This window comes from Rhineura floridana, chromosome 3 (assembly GCF_030035675.1).
Source record: "Rhineura floridana isolate rRhiFlo1 chromosome 3, rRhiFlo1.hap2, whole genome shotgun sequence".
NCBI classification, from domain to species: Eukaryota; Metazoa; Chordata; class Lepidosauria; order Squamata; family Rhineuridae; genus Rhineura; species Rhineura floridana.
Genome location: NC_084482.1, coordinates 225,057,100 through 225,079,422, shown reverse-complemented (window position 1 = coordinate 225,079,422; position 22,323 = coordinate 225,057,100). Strand labels below are relative to the sequence as shown.

Sequence of the window (22,323 nt, the reverse complement as noted above, 5' to 3'; positions counted from 1 at the left end):
TGAATCAGTGCTCTCCAAGAGCATCTGTCGTGAACCACCCTGTTCAGATCTCGTAAGTTCAGGTCTGTGGCTTCCTTTATGGAATCAATTTATCTCTTGTTTGGTCTTCCTCTTTTTCTACTCCCTTCTGTTTTCCCACCATTATCATTTTTTCTAGTGAGTCATGTCTTCTCATTAGGTGTCCAAAATATGATAACCAAAGCCAAATTAATTTCACCCTGAGCCAGTGAATCATAGAATAGTAGAATGGAAGGGGCCTACAAGGCCATCGAGTCCACCCCCCTGCTCAATGCAGGAATCCAAATCAAAGCATTCCCGACAGGTGGCGGTCCAGCTGCCTCTTGAAGGCCTCCAGTGTCGGAGAGCCCACTACCTCTCTAGGTAATGTTTGTAGTGATGTCTGCTTGTTGCTGGCCTGTCCCTCTTGCCTAGTCTTTTCCCAATGCCTCACAGAGAGCACTGCTTGGGGAAGACCCTGGACTCTGAGAAAGCAGCCAAAGAGACAGCCAGGCCAGGCAGCCACATGCTGCAGCAGGCATTCTGCATCTGCACACGCACATGAACACACGCACACTATCATTTTCTGCATTGCATCTGCTTGCGTAGGTAGTGAGGAGGTCCCAAGCGGAGATGGCGCGATGGAGGAGAGAGCTGTGTGTGCACCACCCAAGCTGCCACCTCTGTGCCTTCAGGTGTGGCAGAGGATGCTTTCTTGAGTTGCCAGTGTGGAAGTAAGATAAAGCAGCCTTGGGCAGGAAGCAGAAGGGTCCAGAGGCTGGGAAAAGCAGGATAGCAGAGGGCTTTTAACTTCTGGTTCTCGTATGACCTACTTCAACGTTTTCCTCAGTTTTATCCTCTGCCACAGCCTCTCCCAGCCTGTCACCCGGAGAGATTAGCATCCGCACACCAAGAAGCTTCTAAAATACAAAAGGCAGAAAATAAGGATAGAATCATAGAATAGTAGAGTTGGAAGGGGCCTACAAGGCCATCGAGTCCAACCCCCTGCTCAATGCAGGAATCCAAATCAAAGCATTCCCGACAGATGACTGTCCAGCTGCCTCTTGAATGCCTTCAGTGTCGGAGAGCCCACTACCTCTCTAGTAATTGGTTCCATTGTCATATGGCTCTAACAGTTAGGAAGTTTTTCCTGATGTCCAGTCGAAATCTGGCTTCCTGCAACTTGAGCCCATTAATCCGTGTCCTGCACTCTGGGACGATTGAGAAGAGATCCCGGCCCTCCTCTTTCTGACAGCCTTTCATGTACTTGAAGAGTGCTATAATATCTCCCCTCAGTCTTCTCTCCTCCAGGCTAAACATGCCCAGTTCTTTCAGTCTCTCCTCATAGGGCTTTGTTTCCAGTCCCCTGATCATTCTTGTTGCCCTCCTCTGAACCTGTTCCAGTTTGTCTGCATCCTTCTTGAAGTGCAGAGACCAGAACTGGATGCAGTACTCAAGATGAGGCCTAACCAGTGCTGAATAGAGCAAAGCCAGTCAGTCAGTCAGTTTTTATTACGGTCAAAGACCAGAATACAAAGGTAAAATAGAACATCAAAACTACAATTATTATTAGAATGATATCTTATTCAATTAAAATTAATTAAAATCAATTTCCAAACCGTATGGAATATTTATTATTCATTAATAATTAACACCGTAATAAACCAATTATTATTATAATAATGCAGAATACATTTTAAAATTGATTAAACTAATTAAACATTGGTTAAACTCTAACCTGCTTTTAAGACCATATAAAATAAAACAATAAAATTCATTTTCAGTAACTTTTACCCGATTTCTCCTGCAGATAATAGCAGCTGTGCAAAATTTTGCAACTTTCTCTGTGATTAATTGCTGGTGATCTCCAAGTAAATGATCCAAAAGCATTTCTTCATTTCTACCAGGCACAAGATCAAGAATAGGTCTAATTATTTGATTTCTAAGGTCTAGGTAGTAAGGACATCGTAAAAGGACATGAGCAATTGTTTCAATCTCATCCACACTGCAAGGGCATTTCCTCTCATAGTATGGAATTTTATTGAATCTTCCCTCTAAAAGTTTTGAAGGTAAGGTATTCATTCTTGCGAGAGAAAAAGCCCTGCGGTAATTAGGAATAGTAAGAAAGGATAGATAAGGCATTGGGGTTAACAATTTTGGATTATATCTATGCTTCCTAACCTGTAGTAAATGATGTTGAAAGTCTATATCCTTAATTCTTTGTAATATACTCAACTTGGCTTTTAAATAACCCATTTCCTGAATCACAGAAATAGAAAAGCCCAAGGACAGTAGTTTATCCGTTATCATTTTAACCTAGGGAGATTGAAAGTTATCTCTTAAGATGTTAGAAGAGAGCCCAGTAGGGTTAAATAACAATTTGAGCCAAGTAGAAATTCTCAAGGCCCAAATCTTAGATTCTATAGTGGGTAAACATGCCTCAAGTCTAAGGATAAAACTAGGAATGCATTTAGGAACCGCAAAAATAGCTCTTAGAAAGGAATTTTGAATCGATTCCAAAACAGAAAAATTCTCAAAAGTGGTAACCTGGACCCCATAAAGTAGCTGAGAGACTACCTTTGCAGAAAAAACTTTGATTACTGGGACAATAAGCTGACCACCCTTATTGTAAAAATATGACAGAAGGGCTTTCAATGTTTTTTTTGCATTCCAGACCATTGTTTTAATCTGCATCTGCCATGATCCTGACGATTGAAATGTTAAACCTAGATATAAAACGGAATTTATTTGCTCAATTGTCTGGCCGTTAATTTGGCAACGATGAATTAATCTTTTTTTAGTAAATATTAAGACCTTAGTTTTCTCATAATTAATTAGCAGCCGTTCCTCCAAGCAATATGTAGACAAAGCTGTTAGAAGTCGTCTAAGGCCCACCAGAGATCTTGCCAATAAGACTATGTCATCTGCATATAGAAGTATAGATCTTGAACAGCCAGCTAATATTGGGGCATGTGAAGAGATAGTGGCCAGGGAATCGACTATTCCATTTATATATAGGTTAAACAGAAGAGGCGCTAAAACACATCCCTGTTTAACCCCTTTAAATGTAGGGACAAGATTAGATAAGTGACCCATGTTGTTACATCTGATCCGTAAAGACGTGTCAGTATATAGTCCCCGTATTAATATCAACAGTCTTTTATCGATATCCATGGCATTTAATTTCATCCAGAGCCTCTCGCGAGAGATGGAGTCGAACGCCGATCTAAAATCAATGAAGGCTGTATACATCATAGTATCTGGCTTAGTCGAATATTTAGAAATAAAATGGTTTAGAATCAGGGCCTGGTCTATAGTTGAACGTCCAGACCTAAAACCAGCTTGTTCTTGGGCCAGTAAGTTCTTTTGTTCTACCCAGGCATTCAATTTATCATGCAAGTGGGTCGCATAAAGTTTACTGATTATATTCAGTAAACTTATTGGCCTATAATTGGCTGGATCATTATGAGAACCTTTTTTATAGAAAGGAATAATTATAGCAAGCCCCCATTCTTTAGGGATTTGCATTGAATTATTGATGTAAGTAAAGAGGGCAGCTAGGAGTGGGGCCCACCAGTCCGGGTTTAGTTTAAAAACTTCCGCAGGAAAATTATCACTGCCAGGGGCTTTCCCTGATTTAAGCCTAGCAATTAAATCAAGGATCTCCGGTATGGTGACCGGGGGCCATTTAGGGGCTTCAGCTTCCGTATAGTGTATTACTGTAACATTATCACGATTCTTTTGGTATAGCCTGGCAAAGTAGTCCTCCCAAATAGCTGGAGGTATGCAACAGTCTAGATTGGATAACGACTTTGGCCAGTTATAGGAGACAAGTCTCCAAAACAAGGTGGAATTTTTTAGCTTGGAAGCATGTAATAAGCGTAACCAGGTTTTATTCAGTTCTATTTTCTTTTTGTAAGTTAACAGATGCTCTGGTGTTCTATTTAGTTTATAAGATTTGTAGGTCAATACTAAATGTTTTTTATTATCACGGCATTCTTGATCAAACCATGTCTTGGAATTCTTTGGTATATTTCTCCTGGTACTATTAGAGATTATTAAAGGAGATTTTTGAAAAGAGGCTATTAGCTGTTGAAAATAAAGTAATGGATCCTCCGGATATATTGATGTAATAATTAGATCTTTTAACGCTAAAGTATCAGGGGTGTTTAGCCATACAATTAGTTCTTTTTCAACTTTAGGTATCCATTTCAGCCTTCCTGGTCGGCTGACTATCTCATTATTAGTGAAAGTCCGGTGCCTCAGTAATAGAGATGAAATATTACAATTAATTACAATAGTTATAGGCCGATGGTCACTTTCCGGACGGTCTTCCACTTTGAGATTGTCCACTAAGTGGAAAAGCTCATGGGAGACAAAAGCCAAATCTATTTGAGATGTACCTCTTGGAGAAAGGTAAGTAAGTTCCCCTTGATAATCTCCACAGGTGCGGCCATTTAGAAGTACTAGGTTTAGTTTGATTAATTTTTGCATCAAGTAGATGCCAGTATAATTTGACCCATTATCTCTTGATTGCCTTATAGGGATGTTACAAAAACCTTCTATATGAGGAAGAGTCAAATGATATTTAGAGTATAAGGCAGAATCAGAGGGACCTAGTCTGGCATTAAAATCACCAGCAACTATAAGAGAGGCTTCAGGGTGTTTCACGGATAAGTTCTCTAAATAACCCTCCAAGCACATTACTTTGTCAATAGCATCGTTTTTGTCTTTGCTAGGCGGTAAGTACACATTGACAAGCAGTAATAACCGGGAGGGAAATTTTAAACTTATAGCAAGAGCTAAATTTGGCAGGGGATCAAGCTTTACAATCTGTATATTAATTTTTGTAGATGCAAATATACAAATGCCACCTTTTGAATGGCCACCGTTAGTACTTTGTCTAGCTTCTAAATAGAAAGAAGTATAACCATCTAGTTGTGGTTCGTCAACTAACCAGGTTTCTTGGAAGAAAATAATATCAAATTGTGCTAAAAAATCAGTTGTATATGGATCAAGATCTTTATTCTTCTAGCCTGCTATATTCCAAGAGGCAATCTTGAGTTGTTGTAAATTTGGAGGTGGGTTTTGTCAGGTTTTAACAAGCTGTGGAGCAGATACAGCCTCAATTGCTATTTCTTTCCCAGCCTTCAATTCCAAAGGATACATAGTATTAGCCTGACATAAGGAACTAGACATTAATAAAGTATGAGAAATTAATTTTTGTCTAGAATTTCCCCCTTCCAGAGTCACACTAAGATCCTTGCTCTCTTTCCCAGTATGACTACTATTATTAACAGCATCAATTTGTCCCTTCCTTTTTGCTTTTAAAGCGGATACTAAGTTTTCAAAGTTAGCCAGAATTTCTGACTGTACTTCAGCTGAAAGTTCAGTATATGATTCCAGCAAATATTGTTCTTCCGGGATATGAAACAGTTCTTCCTCATTTATAGTAATCCTAGGGTTAATTTCTTCACAACTTGCTTGTACCTCAATAATATTTGTGGATAATTCTTCAGGGGACGCCAGCAATGGAGCCTGGTCACTTGCCTCCCCGTTTGATTTTAAAGATCGGGATTTAAGCCCATTTAAATTTGAAGGTAATAGGCTTTGTACCGGGGCTATATTTTCAAAGACTCTGAGACACTTTAAGTTCTGCAAAAGAAGTAGATTTCTATTTTCATATATGAGGCCAGCTATTTTTTTATCATGAAATGAAAGTATGGCTCTGGCTTCTACATAGTTATAGAAAAGGTATTCTATTGAGGCAACTTCCATACACCAATCTATTCCAGGTAAAATATGTTCCATTATGGATTGAAAGTTCTGTCTTCGTTGAAATTGAGTCAATGCTCCTTTCGGTTTAGGATAGTTTATTATAGCTAATTTTGCCTTATTTAGGACTAATTCCCACGATTTAATTTTGGGAATCTTGGCCAATTCAGGATCCTCCAGAGTCACTTTTTTTGTTGTAAAGGAGATTTCACATTAGTAGGGATGGGTAGTGTAATTAAGGTATTAGACTCCAATCTAAGAGGTTCTTGATCAGCAACAATATTATTTTGTTCCATTTGAATCGATATGGATGTATTTGCCCTCTTTTCCAGCTTTGTTTTCTTAGACTTCCTTTTTCTCCTCTTTTTCCTCTTGTTAGGAGCAATAGGAGTATCCAGTAATCTAAAAAGTTTATCAAATCTCATATGAGATTTATGACGAATTTTGCAGGATTTAATGTTTTTGCTCTTCTTATGGTGTTTATGTTCCTGCGATTTTGACTTTTTAGATGATATGCCATAAAGGGATTTCATTCAAATGGAATGCGTGGGTTGTATGGATGTAGGTAAGTTTACTATTGGTTCTTTATGATGATATTCTTGCTTGGTAATAACATCCATTAGAATAGAAAGCAGAGAATTTGACTCAGCTACAAATTTGGAAATTTGAATCAAAGATTGGGACACCATTTGGGACCAGTTTTCATCCACCACAGAGCCTTGTTGGTTGTTCACAACCAGATCTTCTGTCTCTTTCTGGGAGTGACGAAATTCTAAGGAGTCTTGTGTTCTCCATAGATAGATGAGGATTCAAGTGGGGGCATTGAACTGGAAACACTTACAGCTGAGATATTAGCTGCCCTTCCCTGTATAGCTGAGTCATAGAAGGAGGAATTTTCCTCCGCAGCTGTTATTAATTCTTGAGCCAAGCTGGGCCCTGTTGAATCCTTGGCATTAAGTAACCATGCCAAGGAATTATTTAACAACCAGTCATTAATATCATCATTTTTAGTCACTGTAGTTTCCACCTCCTTCCTTTGTCTTACTTCCTTTGTTGTCTCTTTTATATTATAGAAATGCGTTATCTTAGTCTGCATTCCTTTGGTTTGTAAAGAGTCAAAATCAGTGCATAGTTCTATTCCAAGGTCTTTACATTTTTTCCTAGTAAGAACCACCTTTTTAGCTTTTAGCTTTTTACTTGATAAATGAATTCAGCTGCAGCTGCAACAGGACTAAAGATTGACGACTCTTAAGATAACGCAGTCAAAACAGAATCCAACTTCAATGGTGAGGCAGCAAATATTTATATCCAAAAGGGTTAGAGAAAGCATAGTCTAAAATAAATCATGGCAAACTTTGTTAATTATTAGTCAGTTATCTAATCATTAAAAGTACTTGTTTGCAGTACTTGTTTGTAGATAGTCTTTACCTCTGCCGGCGTTTTGGGACGTCAGGTGAATTTTTCTCTTTCTGCAGAAGGTTAGCTTTAAAATCATAATTTTTCCAATGTTCTTTTAAGTTGGTAGATTAGAAGATTTTTCCAATTATCTAGAGCAAAGCCATTTGATGCCTCTGTAGTCTCTGCATATCAAAGGAGAAATCAAAAGCATGCAAAAAATATGACGGCCGGTGAGGATCCTCCCCCGGGTAAGACACTTATCCAGCAGCTCGTGGAGCTAGTAGCAATTATATCTGAAATAATACCCAACATAACTTGGAATTTTGAATTTTGAGTCTCCTTTGCCAAGCTGATTTGCTGAGGTTCTTTATTACTCAAGACAGGTTAAAAGTAATAAAAGAGAGGCAGCAGAGCGAAGCCTCATATACTTGGACTAATTGCCGCCATTAACCTGACTAACTGCTGCAATTCACTGCTATAATCTATGCTGCAATCTATGCGAGAGTAATTAGAACGCCTTCTAATTTGAGTACAAAGCGGTGTGAGGCAAACATATCAACAGATAGATTGGAGTGAGGGGTGTAAGAACCCCAGTGCATTGACTGCAAGTAACGATTTAAAGGAAGATCTTTGCTAGTATAAATATAAGGAAGTGGGGAAGTGCTCAGTTATGGAGGATGGAACTGGATTAAAGGATCGACAAACAAAGATAACTAATTATTTTCCCCGTGCTCAAGAAATACCCTGTCCTTTTAGGACTACACAAATCTCTCAGTTAAAATACCCTACACGGGCAATGCCTCATGAATGGCCATTGGGAAAATCCTTCTTAGTAAATAAATATACAGAGAATGCTGCTAGAATATCAGTTACAAACTTAGAGGAGGAGCTCATAGATGCAGGCTTCAAATGTTCTTATGACCCTTTTAACTTATCTGACGATCTACCACCTTCGGAACCTGTCACTATTGACTCTTATCATGAGCCACTCAGTGGAAACTCCTCCATTTTCAACTCTCCTGGATCCCTTGAATTATGTTCGTCAGTATCTGCGGCACTTGATGATTCTAAACCAGCAGAACCTGACTGGCAACACATTATCTTTCAGGAACTGAGATTAATTAAATCCTTTATCACTGAAACTAACAACCTACTTACCACCCTGGTGAAATATAAGGGGTCTCTTACTGCATGTGATAATGTGGAGCAGTCATTGCCGCCCGTGGTGGATCCTGTCTCTTCACAGCAGCAGCCATCTGTAAAAGAAACAGATAAAAATAAAAAAAAGAAGAAGAAGAACAAACATCAGCAGCCCAAGGTCATTTCTGGTGGGAGAGGAAAGTTAAGGCAAACAAAGAATACAAAGAAATCTAAAAACTACAAAAACTCAGAAACCCCAGCACCGGCAAAAATGAACTTTAAACCTTTATTTAAACTGCTTGAACAACCAAGACCGGATCCCAAGCTAAGAGAGCATGTTTTATCTAAACAAAACAATCATCAGACTGTACCCTCCACATACTTCATGGATAACTCTGCAAGCGAAACTACAATAACATCGGGGAACGAGAGCCTTACCTTAGAGCTCACTCAACTGGACAAAAAGACATGCTGTACCAAAACGTATTCCAGACCTTGGGAACTAGTTTTGCAACCTGATAAATTGGCAATAACGTACAACTCTAGGACTTTAAGAAGATGCCCCCCCTTTCCAAGTGTGCCCTTTCTGGACAATTATTTTGCTCGCTTTTTACACCCTGGACAACCCACTAACTATGTCAGATCTTTGATTAATGAATCTTCTAAATCTGGAGTGTGGCGTTTGATTGTGACATTCCATTCCTCGATAATAGCTAATCAGATATATCGTGTAAGAGAGGAGCTACACTATAGCGGCCTCTTAATACAACGTTATTACATTAACGCCTCTGCCCCAGTACCCTTATGGACTCACACAGGGAGATCAGTGAGTTCTTCCTCCGCAGAATCTGAGATAGATATGAACTATGCTTATTCTCAAGACAAGGAACGATCTCCTGTTGCACCACCTGTTTCGGCCCTATCGTTTTCGACCTTGCTGGGTGAATTGGAACCGGAAGAGATCCAACTTACTGCATTATGTTCTCAAATATCAGATCTGGAAAGAGACATGGTTATCCAAAGACTATATGGCCTGATACAACGTCTTACAACTACGAACCAACAAAAGGGCTCCATTGGGGACAAGTCTACTTCTTGCAATTCTGGGAGGACTACGCCCTCATATGTAGTACCCCGATCCCAGGTTGCAACTCGGAAAATGTGCCCATCTTCAGGGGCGGTATTTAATGACAATCTGGGCATTCTGAATCACATAGAAGAGTTACATTGACAGCCCCAGATTATATCACCCTTGCCAGCTGGGGACTCCAAGCCCATCCGTAAGTGTATTACCTCAGTGATGAATGACACTCCATTACACCTGCTGTCCTGGAATATAGCAGGATGGTCATCCAAACAAAATATTCCAGATTTTATTGATTTTTTAAATCATCAAGATGTAATTTGTTTACAGGAAACTTGGTGTATTAATGACCTAAACTTAGATGGTTTTAACTCTACAACTTTACCAGCTGTTAATCAAATAGACAAAACGAAAGGACGCCCTAAAGGAGGTCTGGCAATCCTCATCTCTACAGGGCTAAATGTACACTGTAACAGTATCCCAGCATGCCATAACTTAGCTATGGCAGTTCACTTGACGTTTGACAAACTAGCCTTTCTATTAGTAAACGTCTATATTCCCCCTGCCACTTCCAGAATAATTATGGATCAAATATGGGAAGAATTAGACCACTATATCACGGAGCTGGAGTCCCGATTCCCCAGAGCCTTGGTAATCATCATGGGTGATTTTAATGCTAGGATCGGCCAGGATAATGAGAGTCTCCTGTCCTCCAGATTATGGAGGGGGGAAACTAACTCTCATTTAGTTATGGACCTAGAGAGAACCTCAAAAGATCATACTGTGAATTATCAGGGAATTTGTTTAACTCGTACTGTCGGTAGCCACAACCTTGTCATCTTAAATGGACTAAAGCCCCTTGATGCCTGTGCGGAATATACATACATTTCAAATAGAGGAAGCAGCGTGATCGATTATGCTATCACGTCCCCCCATCTCCTGAATTTAATTACAAAATTCTCAATTGGCAAGAGACTAGACAGCGACCACTTACCTATTACCCTTCTACTACAACCAAAGGTGAACTGTAGGTTAGTGGCAGAGTATAACCCGGTTATTAACCAAATGTATTTTAAATACAAACGGCCCATGTGGACCTCATTAGTTGCCGCCAAAATTGAGAAATTCATAGATTCTCCCCTGGCCAAGAATATACAAGAGTCTATTGAGAATTCTTCCAATCTTTCTCAAACTTTAATTATATTTGACTCCTTGGTTGAGACTCTCCAACCTTTGCTAATCCCGAATAAAGTGCCCAGCAGAGCAAATATTTACAATGGCCCACATAAATGGTTTGACCAAGATTGCCTAAATCTAAAAAGACAACTCAGAAGCATATATCTATGCTATCGCCATCAAAATGCTAAAATCTTGCCTGAGGCCTACTATAAAACCAAAAGGATCTATAAAGCCCTTATAGCTAATAAAAAGAGACAAGCATTACAGCTGGGATGGGAGTCCTTAAGACAGGCAGCCAAAGATAAAAATTCAAAAAAGTTTTGGTCACTAGTTAATGGCTGTATCAGACCCTTTAACCTTGCCACCTGTAACATCCTCCCAAGTGTTTGGGAACAACATTTCGCCGACTTCCAAATGGACTTTCATTATTTTCCTTTAAAGTCCCCTCCTGTAGCTGATCACGGATCCCTTCCCATCTGGCCGCCGGTCACACAGATAGAAATACTCGATTTGATTAAAAACTTAAAACTGGCTAAAGCTCCTGGTGGAGATAATCTCCCCCCTGAGCTTTTAAAAACACATCCAGATTGGTGGGCGCCTATTTTAGCAAATCTATTTACTTTGATTAATAACAAGGGTCACTTCCCACAGTCCTGGAAGGAAGCCATAATTGTGCCAATCTATAAGAAAGGTTCCAGGACCGACCCTGCCAGTTATAGACCAATCAGCTTACTTTCTGTGATTGGAAAGCTATATGCTAAATATTTAAAGAACAAATTGGCCAACTGGATGGAGGAAGAAAATGTCCTGGGTGCGGAACAGGCAGGCTTTAGGAGTGGTAGATCGGTTATGGACCATTGCCTCCTTCTTAATCACCTTGCGGAAAAATATAGCAATCACGTAGGGAGTGGTTTATACGTCGCTTTTATTGACCTGAAGGCTGCGTTTGACTCAATTCCACGGGATTTGCTGTGGGCAAAACTGGCTAAAACATCGATGGATAAAAGATTACTGTTTTTGATATATAAGTTACACCAGAACACTTCCCTCCGCGTTCGCTGCGGCCAAAATGGTGATCTCTCCAACTCAATCATCACATCAAAAGGGGTCAGACAAGGCTGTGTGTTGGCCCCGCTCCTTTTTAATCTTTTCCTTAATGATTTGGCCTCCAATTGTCTCTCTGCTGACCTTCACTCGCCTAAAATTAAAGGAAGTAGATGCCCCATCTTGCTTTATGCTGATGATGCAGCCTTGCTCTCCTTTTCAAAAGTTGGCCTAAAACGTTTGATTAGAATTTTTATGAAATATTGTTCAGAGAATGTATTAACAATCAACTTCTCCAAAACTAAAATTCTAGTCTTTGCAAAATCATCATTAACTCCGGAATGGAAAATCAATGGCCATGTAATTGAGCAAGTTAGAGCATATAAATATTTAGGCATCTTATTCCATTCTTCCCTTTCCTGGGTGCCTCACATCAGTGCGGCTGTTGCAACGGCCCGAACAGCGATGAAGAGCATTGTCCGATATTATTATAATAATGGGGGGCAATACATTCCAGCAGCATTACAGGTGTTCAGAGCTAAAATATTACCCCAACTTTTGTATGGTGTCCAGATTTGGATATATGCTTTCAACCCTAAAGTGGAGTCAGTGCTATCTATTTTTTTGCGTCGAATTTTTGGAGTCCAAAATTGTGTTCCTAACGCCGCCTTGAGAATGGAAGCGGGATCTTACTCAGTTGAATGCTTAGCATGGTTATTTTCCTTTAAGTTTTGGACCAAAATCATGTATGCATGCCCGACAGGTTATCTTTCATCTCTTGGGGAAGAAGGTCACCTATCCACTTGGATGAAATGCTTTTTGGACAAACTACCCTATTTAGGCCTTTCGATTGAATTTCTTTCTTCTATAGAGTTTAGTAAGGCCAGACAGATTATTAAGGATAGGCTTAAGGATATTGATAGACAATCCACAACACAGGCGGCAGCTAAAACATGTTCCCCTTCCCAGCATAATCTCGGTTTTCACTTTCCAAAATACGCCCCATACCTAGATGTCCTAACGAATCCTAAATTCCGTCTAGCCTTTACCAAGGCTCGTTTCAACTGCCTGGAGTCTGCGCTCTTGGAGGGCAGATTCAAGGGCATGCCCTTAGCCCAACGTTTCTGTATATGCAGAAAAGGACACTTAGAAACACTTCACCATGTCCTGTTTGCCTGCCCACTTTATATTGAGGAAAGGGACTTATATATTGCACCCCTTATACAAAAACAATCCAATAGATCTCCAGAACAGTGGTTAACATGGCTTCTATCTGGCAAAAATAGCTCTTATTTGATTCCAGTCGCTAAGTTTTTTTATACAGCACAACGCAAACGTATGTTATCTAATCCTATATTGTAATGTCTATTGCTTTTTTATCTTGTATGTAACTGGCTGTAATTTTATTTTCTTGACGGGTCATTGACCGTAATAAACATAACGGTAACGGCAAAAAATATATGAAATCATAGCCATAATGTTTCACCCTAGATGCCAGTGTTTAAGTAAACTAAGGCTGCGATCCAGTACACGTCTACTCAGAAGTAAGCTCCATTGGGTTCCATGGGACTTACTCTCAGGGAAGTGCATTTTGGATTGCAGCCTAAACAACCAGTCTGGTTAGCAACTGTTCCAGCTCTGAGCAGCAAGGAGAAAAGTTGGGGAAATGGTATAGCTGAGAACTTTCAACTTCTAGTTCTCGTACGACCTTACTTCGACATTTCCTCAGTTTTAACCTCCTGCTCCTCTGGGCAGCTGAAGCTCAGCCAAACGGGTACCATTGGAATGAACTCCCTCTTGCCTCCCTCTCCTACTCGTCTTGTGGATTACTTTATTTACCAGCCAAAGGGGTGTTTCTTCTGGACCTCTCTGTGGGCGCAGATACTGCACCATTGGCCCGTCTGCTTCTGTACGCGATTTTGTCCAGCGGGGAACTAGCTGCTCACTCGGCAGATTTCGCTGTGGAGAACTGCTTCGCAAACAAGGTGAGGTTGTGGGGACTCTCTGAGGCCCAGTGCAGACATGGCCAAGGGGTCATTGGTCATTCCAGGGTGGATTCTCACCAAAGGTCTCTCTTTGCTCAGCTGACTGGTTACCCAATAAAGCACCGCTTTAGTGGCTGGACGTGTAAAACACCTTCGTTGCCGGCCATGGAGGGCAATCCAAGCTGAGAAAACAAATCCCATGGGGGATTATTCTATGCTTTTGTGCAAGGGAATGAACTCTTCAAAGGCCCTTTATTATGTTTCCAGGTGAAATTGTGGTTCTCTGATGCCGAAGGCCTCCCTGCCAGCGGAACGCACCTCCACCTTAAAACCGCCAAAGGTTCCCTCTGTGCCATCCACGCTGTTGATAAGAGCGTCTTTCTCCTGAAGCCTGAAGCTGAGCTCTCCCCTCAGACTGTGAGTCCACGCTGCCTCTGAAGCTGTCTTTGGGTGAAAAATTTCTAGAGCCATTTCCTTCGCTTTAGTGGCTCTAGAGCCAAAGCTCTTTCGATAATCAGCAGGCAAATGTAAATGAGGTGGGGAAGACTTGAAGCGCAGGAACACAGGCTCCTTTTTTTTTTAAAGATGCTTCAGAGTGTTTTTAGTGCTTTTGTTTGCTGCCCTGGGCTCCTACTGGGAGGAAGGGCAGGGTATAAATCTAATAAATAAATAAAAGAAAGTTTCATAAATGCAGGAGATGTTAGCTCTATTCTTTTTTCAAGAATGAAAAAGTCTGTCAATATGGTGGGGATCTTGCATTCCTGTTTCTCTACAGAATACTTGGGTGTTTATGTGCATGTTAAACTAATCTGTCACCTCATTCATAAACCTTCTAAAAACAGTTTGCAAAAGTCCTATGGGATTGGGGGCTAGAGCATTACTTGGCTCCAGTGGTGGCACAGGCACTAGCCAATAGGAGCCTTCCCCTGCCACACGCACCCATATTAACAGAGTAAGCTGCCTTATACTTAAACAGGCCCTTGGTGCATCTAGCTCAGGATTGTGTATTCTGTCTGGCCTTGGCTCTCCAAGCAGGGGTCTTTCTCACCCCTACCTGGAGATGCATAGGTTTGAACTATGGATGAGTAGAACTGCTGGTTCCACTGTGGCAATCGGCCGAACGCACTTGCTCATCTTTCCCAAAATTCTGTAGCTGATTGTGCGGCATCTGGAATGGAGTCTGCAATCCACTTCAAGTGATAGTAGAGAGGTCTGATTGATTTCATCCCACCCCTAGAGAGGACAAGCGCTGGCCATAAAGGGACTGCGGAATGGCTGGCTGTGCGGAACATAAGGCGAGCCTGTTGGATCAGGCCAATGGCCCATCTAGTTCAGCATCCTGGGAAGCCCACAAGCAGTGACTGAGCACAAGAACGCTCTCACCTCTTGAGGTTTCTAGCAACTGCTATTGTGAAATATTATTATTAAAAATATTGCTGTCCCGCCTTTCTACCTACAATGGGGTACTCAGGGCAGCTTACAATGCCATCATACACAGTAAAACACACACACACACACACACACATTAAAATACAGTAGGGCCCCGCTTTTTGGCAGTGTGCTTTTCGGCATTCCGCTAATATGACGGCTTTCAGTTAGAGTGAGGCCCCATTCATACGGCGCTTGTTCTGCTTTTACAGCTTTTTTCAGGCGTTGGGCACCATTTTATTGATGGAGTTCTGCTTTTCGGTGGGTTTTGCTTTGGGGCGGAAGTCTGGAACGTAACCCGCCGTATGAGTGGGGCCCTACTGTAGATAAAAATACACAAAATACAGTTAACTATTCCAGGTGAGTGATATTAAAAGGGAACAAAAAAGGTTAGATTAGGAAGTGGGGGGAAATAAAATCAATTTCAGGCTATATCTTCAGTCCCCTATCAAAGGCTCTCCAGAACAAGATGGTTTTTCAGAAGTCTCCAGAACACCATCAGGGAGGGAGCAGAGTGGGCTTCTTGGGATAGGGCATTCCAGAGCTTGGGGCCACAGCTGCAAAGGCCCTCTCCCGTGTTCAAGCCAGTCTAACATCTTTCATTCCAGGCACGCAGAGGAGATGATCTTCAGCCATGGCCATGTGTTCTTAAGTCATTGGCAGTTACATATGGGTGTGAGCTGTCCCTTAGGTCCATTGGTCCAAGGCCATCCAAGTATATGGCCTCACTGTGAAGGCAATTTTCAGCTCAGGCTGAACTGTGGCTGCTTTGTTTTCAGGTTTACAATTTGCTCCCTGTGAAGAGTCTCAAAGGCTATCGCTATGGATACCACAATCTGGATGAACCAAGCAGTCGTCCCTGTGTGGATAGGAGAAAGATAATTGAGGATGGCATCCGCTACCACTGTGAGCCTTATTATTATGGTGAAGTTGACACTTATGCAGTTCTCCAGGTGAGCACCAAATTCACTGTGAGGTCATGTGTTGTAGGGACCCCGTGTGTCAGGGGAGGCTCAGACAACCAATAGCAGGAGCAGGGACGTAAAAAGGCACATTCCGCCCTGTGTTCACCACATGCTGGCAATGTTTCTGTTCCGCTGCATTGTGTCTCCCACCAAAAAAGTATGTTATGAATGAATGAATGAATGAATGAAACTTTATTTTTACCCCGCCCTTTTTCCAAACTGGAACTCAGGGCGGCTTACAAATAAAACTACATGCAGTTAAAAGCATACAAAAACATACAATTAAAATACAATTAAACTATACGCAACCTTAAAACCATGAAACGGGCACTTAAAATACTAAAAAATGATTTAAAATAATACAAATAATGGCATAAAACAATAAGCCAAACCTTGTAGAGCACAATCCTAAACACCTTCTATCCCAAAAGCCTGTCGGAATAAAAAAGTCCGCTGTAGTGAAATTGTCTAACCTGTATCTCATTACTTAAATGATATTGTCGTTATGTCATTATAACTGATATGTTTCAGTGCACGCATTCCGGACACGGGATGCATAAGTAAACATAGGCAATTTCAGCTCTTCTTTCCGTTTTCGTCCGAATTCTCTGATATCCCTAATTAGAAGTAACCTTTTTTTACATAGGAAAATGTGTGTTTGCTAAAAAGGGACACTTCAGACTGTCACTATTTTGTGGGAGGGTTTCAAGGATGTACCAGAACATTAGGTTTTTGACAAAAGGGCTTTGTTGCCCATGCACAACAAATCCACTGAAAAAAAAACAAAGCTGGACTTTTTTTTTTGCTATTTGGGAAGTATCAGGGAAATGTGGCCTGATGTAACAGGAAGATGTGCAAACTTCCTGTGAGCAAAGCAGGATTCATGCTCATCACCATATAACTGCCCTGTGAACAAATCAGAATGAATGTTCAATAAAGACTGGGTAGGTCCCATGCTTTGGATACTCTGTTCATAGGGATGAAAGTTGGACAGTGAAAAAGGAGGATAAGAGAAAAATCAACTCATTTGAAATGTGGTGTTGGAGGAGAGCTTTGTGCATACCATGGACTGTGAAACAAATTAAACCAGAACTGTCACTAGAAGCTAAAATGATGAAACTGAGGTTATCATACTTTGGACATATCATGAGAAGACATGATTCATTAGAAAAGATAATAATGCTGGGGAAAACAGAAGGGAGTAGAAAAAGAGGAAGGCCAAAGAAGAGATGGACTGATTCCATAAAGGAAGCCACAGACCTCAACTTACCAGATCTGAACAGGGTGGTTCATGACAGATGCTCTTGGAGGTCACTGATTCATAGGGAATCATAGGGTCGCCATAAGTCATGGGAGACCACCTGGGAACCATATGTAAGCCACCTTGGGTTTAATGAAAATAGAAAGACGGGGTATAAATGTAACAAATAAATCATAAATAGGGTCTAATCACCACATAAGCTTTGTGCAGGCAAATCAGGATGAATGCTGAATAAACACGTTGTCTGTAGGAACTACAAGTGATTTTTTATTTTAAAAAGGTGGGAGAGCCAATCCTGGGCCCCTCACATTGTAAGTAGTTTGGCTCTGAGAAGTCAAAAGAGTCATGTTAACAGATAGAGAAAGATAAAGGCAGGATCAGCATCCTCAAAGAGTTGTCAAATTGCCCCCATTGTTTTGGGAGTCTCCACTGCCAAACCCTGGCACATCATCACTGCCCAGCAATAATAATAATAATAATAATAATAATAATAATAAAATTTTATTTGTTAGTCGCCTATCTGTCCGAATTAACGGACACTCTGGGCAACTTACAGCAGCAACAAAATACAATACACAATACAATAAAATACAATACACAATACAATAAAATACAACCACATTCATCAATTAAAACTAACATCAAAAACATCACCTTGTGGCCATGGTGTTTTCTTCTTGCTCATCTGCACCAAAGACATTTATGATAGAGTGATCCAATCTCCAAGCAGAATGGATGTGAGGCCACTGGAGAGATTTGTAAGATAAGAGGGAGGGAAAGTAAAGAATGGAGAAGCCAGTGGTGGATGTAATTGGTGTGAACAATAATGAATGCAAACCAAAAGCCCTGTAGAGCTGGACAGGGCAATGGGGGCCCAACTAGTCCAGCATCCTATTGTCACAGTGGCCAAACAGATGACCCAATGGGAAGCCCACAAGCAGGACCTGAGTGCAAGAGCACTCTCCTCTGTTGCGGCTTCTGGCAACTGGTTTTCAGAAGCATATTGCTTCCTACTATGGAGGCAGAGCACAGCCATCGTGGCTCATAGCCATTGATAGCCCTGTCCTCCATGAATTTGTCTAATCTTCTTTTAAAGCCATCCAGATTGGTGGCCAGCACTGCCTCTTGTGGGAGCGACTTCGAGCTTAATTGGATGTCCACAAGTTCTAGCGTCATGAGAGAGGGAGAAGACGTTTTCTCTATCTACTTTTTCCATGCCGTGCATAATTTTATATTTTTATATATTTATATTTTTATGTGATCTCAGTTGTGACGTTAGACGAGAAAGAGCTGATGTTCAAGGAAGAAAGCTGAAAGCTGAAAGCAAGAAGAAAGAAAATTGAGGCGTTGAGAAGGGACAAGTTGTTCCAGTAGTTTGTGGATGGAAGGAAGAAGTGAGGGAAGGGAGAGAAGCTCCAAAAAAGGGGGTGGTGGCTGTTTTTAAGAATGGATGACAACACCTAAACAATCAGAGCAAGAGAGGAAAGAAGAGGAGGGGCATCAGTTAACAAAAGAGCAGGAGGAAAGGGGTTCAGGAGGAATCCTCCTGCCTTTGCCTGTAATGTCCTAGGAGGTTCTTGTCTTTTCTCTGACCCCACCTCACTCTGATGACTACTTTCCCTACAGAAATTGAAAGGGAGGCGGTGGTGGTGGGGTGCGAAAAGATTAGTCTAGGGTGCAGAAAGATCTGCTTTTGGCAGCCTTCAGGATAGGCATCACCATCTCCATCTGTGCCACCCGTATGTAATTTGCCAACAGGCCATCTGGTGTTCTCGCATATGGGATCCATCTGCTGTCTTCCCGTCCCAGAGCTGCAGCTCCCAGAGCAGTTTAACAGTTAATCCGTCTTACCAAGGAACTCTGGGAATTGGAGCTCCGTGAGAGGAAAAGGGAGGTGTCCCCTAACAGTTCTCAACGCTCTAAACAAACCAGTTCCCAGGATTTTGTGGGGAGGAAAGCTATGACTATTTAAAAGTGGTATAACAGCTTTAAGCTTAACTATCTGTACTCTTTAAATAATATTCCATGGTGGCTCATGCGCTTGTTTTTTCAGGACTTTGGTTTGAAAGCTTTTTCCAGCACTAAGATGCACAAGCTTACATTTGCTATGGAATGTATGGTAAGAACTTGAACCAGTGGTGGAGGTCTCCTGTAGTTACCGTCGCTTCCTTCTCCATTATGTGGTCAAAGCCACAAGACGTAAGCTCTGGAGATACAAGAAAAGTGCTCATCCAAATTCCTCTTAAGGGCTTTGCTGTGGTACCCAAACCTCCCCTGAGTTAGTAGCTCTGTAGCTGTAATTTTAAATATTAAGATTTTTGGTGGGAGGGCTTTCCAGGGGTGGAGGTTATAATTGTTCTGTCGCTATTCATGAATTTGTTCCCTTCATCATTGTGGTATAGTAATGTATATAACTTAACAAAGTATTGTTATATTATTGCAATGTTAGATAGTGATCTAACATTGGGGGAAGGGCTGTAACTCACTGATAGACTACCTGTTCTGTATGCACAATGTCCCAAGTTCAGCTCCCAATGGGGGACATCTTCAGGTACGGCTGGGAGAGAATCGTGCCTGAAATCCTGGACAACTGCTATTGGTCAGTGTAGAAAATACTGTGCTAAGATGGACCAATGGTCTGACTCAGTGGGAGACAGTTTTCCTATGCTTCCTATCAGTTTATCTGGCCTTATGAATCTGGTATGTATTCAACTGTTCTACTTATTGTTATACAGCCACGAGGGTGGCTGTATACTACAGCGTGGGTTTTTCACATTCCGCAATGTTCAATTGAAAATACCGCCATGCCATTGTGATGCTTCCCATCAGCTCCTTTCAAAATGAAACCTTACAAAACTTACAGTCCTGAACTCAGAAACACTCTCTAAGTGTTCAAGGCGATACACAAAATAGTCAGAGAGAATCGAGTTCAAAGTGTAAAAAGAGAGGAAAGAAACCCAGACCCCTTTTTTTCTGTCAGAGTTCTCATAATTTGTTGAAATTTGTAGGAATTTGAGCAAGTGGCAGTTTGTGAGAAGGGGATAAGATCCAAGTTAAATATGAAAGGAGAAGGGGAGGAGAAATTAGAGGAGATGAGTAAAAATAGGTTGGGAGGTGAAGGGAAGGATATAAAATAAAAGCCCCCTCTACTTAAAGGAGGACCAAACGATTGTGGGGAGTAGGCACTTGGGAAGAAATTCAGTTCAGTCCACCACTGAAAGGCAGATCAACTTAGTTCATACTTTTCTGAAATGATACGAGAGGCAAGACATAGCCATCTTTTGGAAATCCACACTTCTCTGAATTTTGCAATGAAGTTCTCCAGACAAGCAAAGTGTACAAAAATGCATATACTCAGGTAAAGCATGTGTTAAAAAATGCACATGAAAATTGTCAAGAACAGCTAAGTTGGCCAAGGTAAAAATGGGATTATGGGGAAGATCTTCCATGGCTTTCTGGGATGCTCTAAGCTGGGAAAAATTAGTCCAAATGCAGCTCCGTAGCCGAGAAGGGAGGCAGCTGAATCTTATCTGTGCTGCCTGACATTCAAGGTCAGGAGGCCTGAGCAGCTGTAAATTCGTGGGCCTGCCCTTGCGGTGAGCATCCAGACTATTCCATCACCAGGAGGTGTCATGATTGGCTAATTGGCCCTCTTGCTGTTGCCGGGCAAGTTCCCATAAAAAGAGGGGCAATCCTTCAGCTAGTTGCCCCATTCCATCCTGACTTACTTGTGTGATGTTTGCTGGTATAAGGAGCCAAGGGGACCGGCTCTTAATACTTTCCTGTTTGTGAGTATTCAGCCTTGAAGAGGTGAGCGTTGTTGTTTGGACCTCCTCACTGCGCGTTGCTCATGCCTAACTCTGTTTAAGGGTGCTTGGCTTAAAGGAATTGTATGTTGCTCTTCTTATACCAGCATATTTTAATCAATGAACTACCTCATATTATCTGGAGTGCGTTACTTGGGACATTGTGGCTCTGAATCCAGCACTTGAACACAAAGCTACTGACTCCTTGACTCAGGGTGGGAGACCAAGTTAAGACATGCTGGCAGTCTGCCTACTTTACAGTGTTGGTGTTTAGTTTAATTCAGCCCTGGAAAGGGAGGCACAGGTTGTGCCTGGCTGGGTTCAATTGCCCGGGGGCTGGAAGTTGATCCCAGTGTTATTGACAAAATGATATGCAAAAATGTGCAGCATCACACACACACACAGCATATCACAAACTGATCATAGAATCATAAAATAGTAAAGTTGGAAGGGGCCTATAAGGCCATTAAGTCCAACCCCCTGCTCAATGCAGGAATCCAAATCAAAGCATTCTCGACAGATGGCTTTCCAGCTGCCTCTTGAATGCCTCCAGTGTCAGAGAGCCCACTACATCTCTAGGTATTTAGTTCCATTGTCATATGGCTCTAACCAGTTAGGAATTTTTTCCTGATGTCCAGTCGAACTCTGGCTTCCTGCAACTTGAGCCCATTATTCCGTGTCCTGCACGCTGGGACGATTGAGAAGAGATCCCGGCCCTCCTCTGTATGACAACCTTTCAAGTACTTGAAGAGTGCTATCCTATTTCCTTTCAGTCTTCTCTTCTCAAGGCTAAACATGCCCAGTTCTTTCAGTCTCACCTCACAGGACTTTGTTTCCACTCCCCTGACCATCCTTGGTGCCCTCCTCTGAACCTCTTCCAGTTTTATTAGAAAACTGAGAAACGGAAAACATAAAACTGACAGATTCAATCATCTCAGGGGGGGGGGAGGAAGGCCCTTATTGCAGTCCCTGGAAGGCAAAGAGGGTGAAAATGGGCACGACAGCTTTCCCTGGTGGTGGCCCCCCTCCCAGGGAAGATCAGGCAGTCCCCTTCCTTGGCCACATTCAGGAGGAATTTGAAGGCTTTTTCATCCAGGCCCTTGGAAAGGGAAAAATATGCCCACTCCAGCACCTTGGCTCTCTCACATAGCGGTAAATCCCTCCGGTGAGACAGTTGAATGCCCCAGCAGTTTGTTTGCTGAAGGGTGCCTTAGAATTCATCCTCATCTTCTGTGTTCTCCTGAGTCCCAAAGGGGCCCTG

At 41.6% G+C, this 22,323-nt stretch overlaps 1 protein-coding gene across 1 annotated transcript in view; it reads left to right on the top strand.

The window, feature by feature from the left end:
* The first annotated feature begins 9,499 nt into the window (after window positions 1–9,499).
* The window catches only part of LOC133381768 (alpha-2-macroglobulin-like), a 36,406-nt gene continuing 23,582 nt past the window's right edge, over window positions 9,500–22,323 (top strand). Inside the window, 4 exon segments of the mRNA XM_061621190.1 lie at window positions 9,500–9,590; window positions 13,460–13,602; window positions 13,870–14,019; window positions 15,810–15,983. Coding sequence (XP_061477174.1) covers window positions 15,919–15,983 — 65 coding nt within the window. The 5' untranslated portion in view covers window positions 9,500–9,590; window positions 13,460–13,602; window positions 13,870–14,019; window positions 15,810–15,918.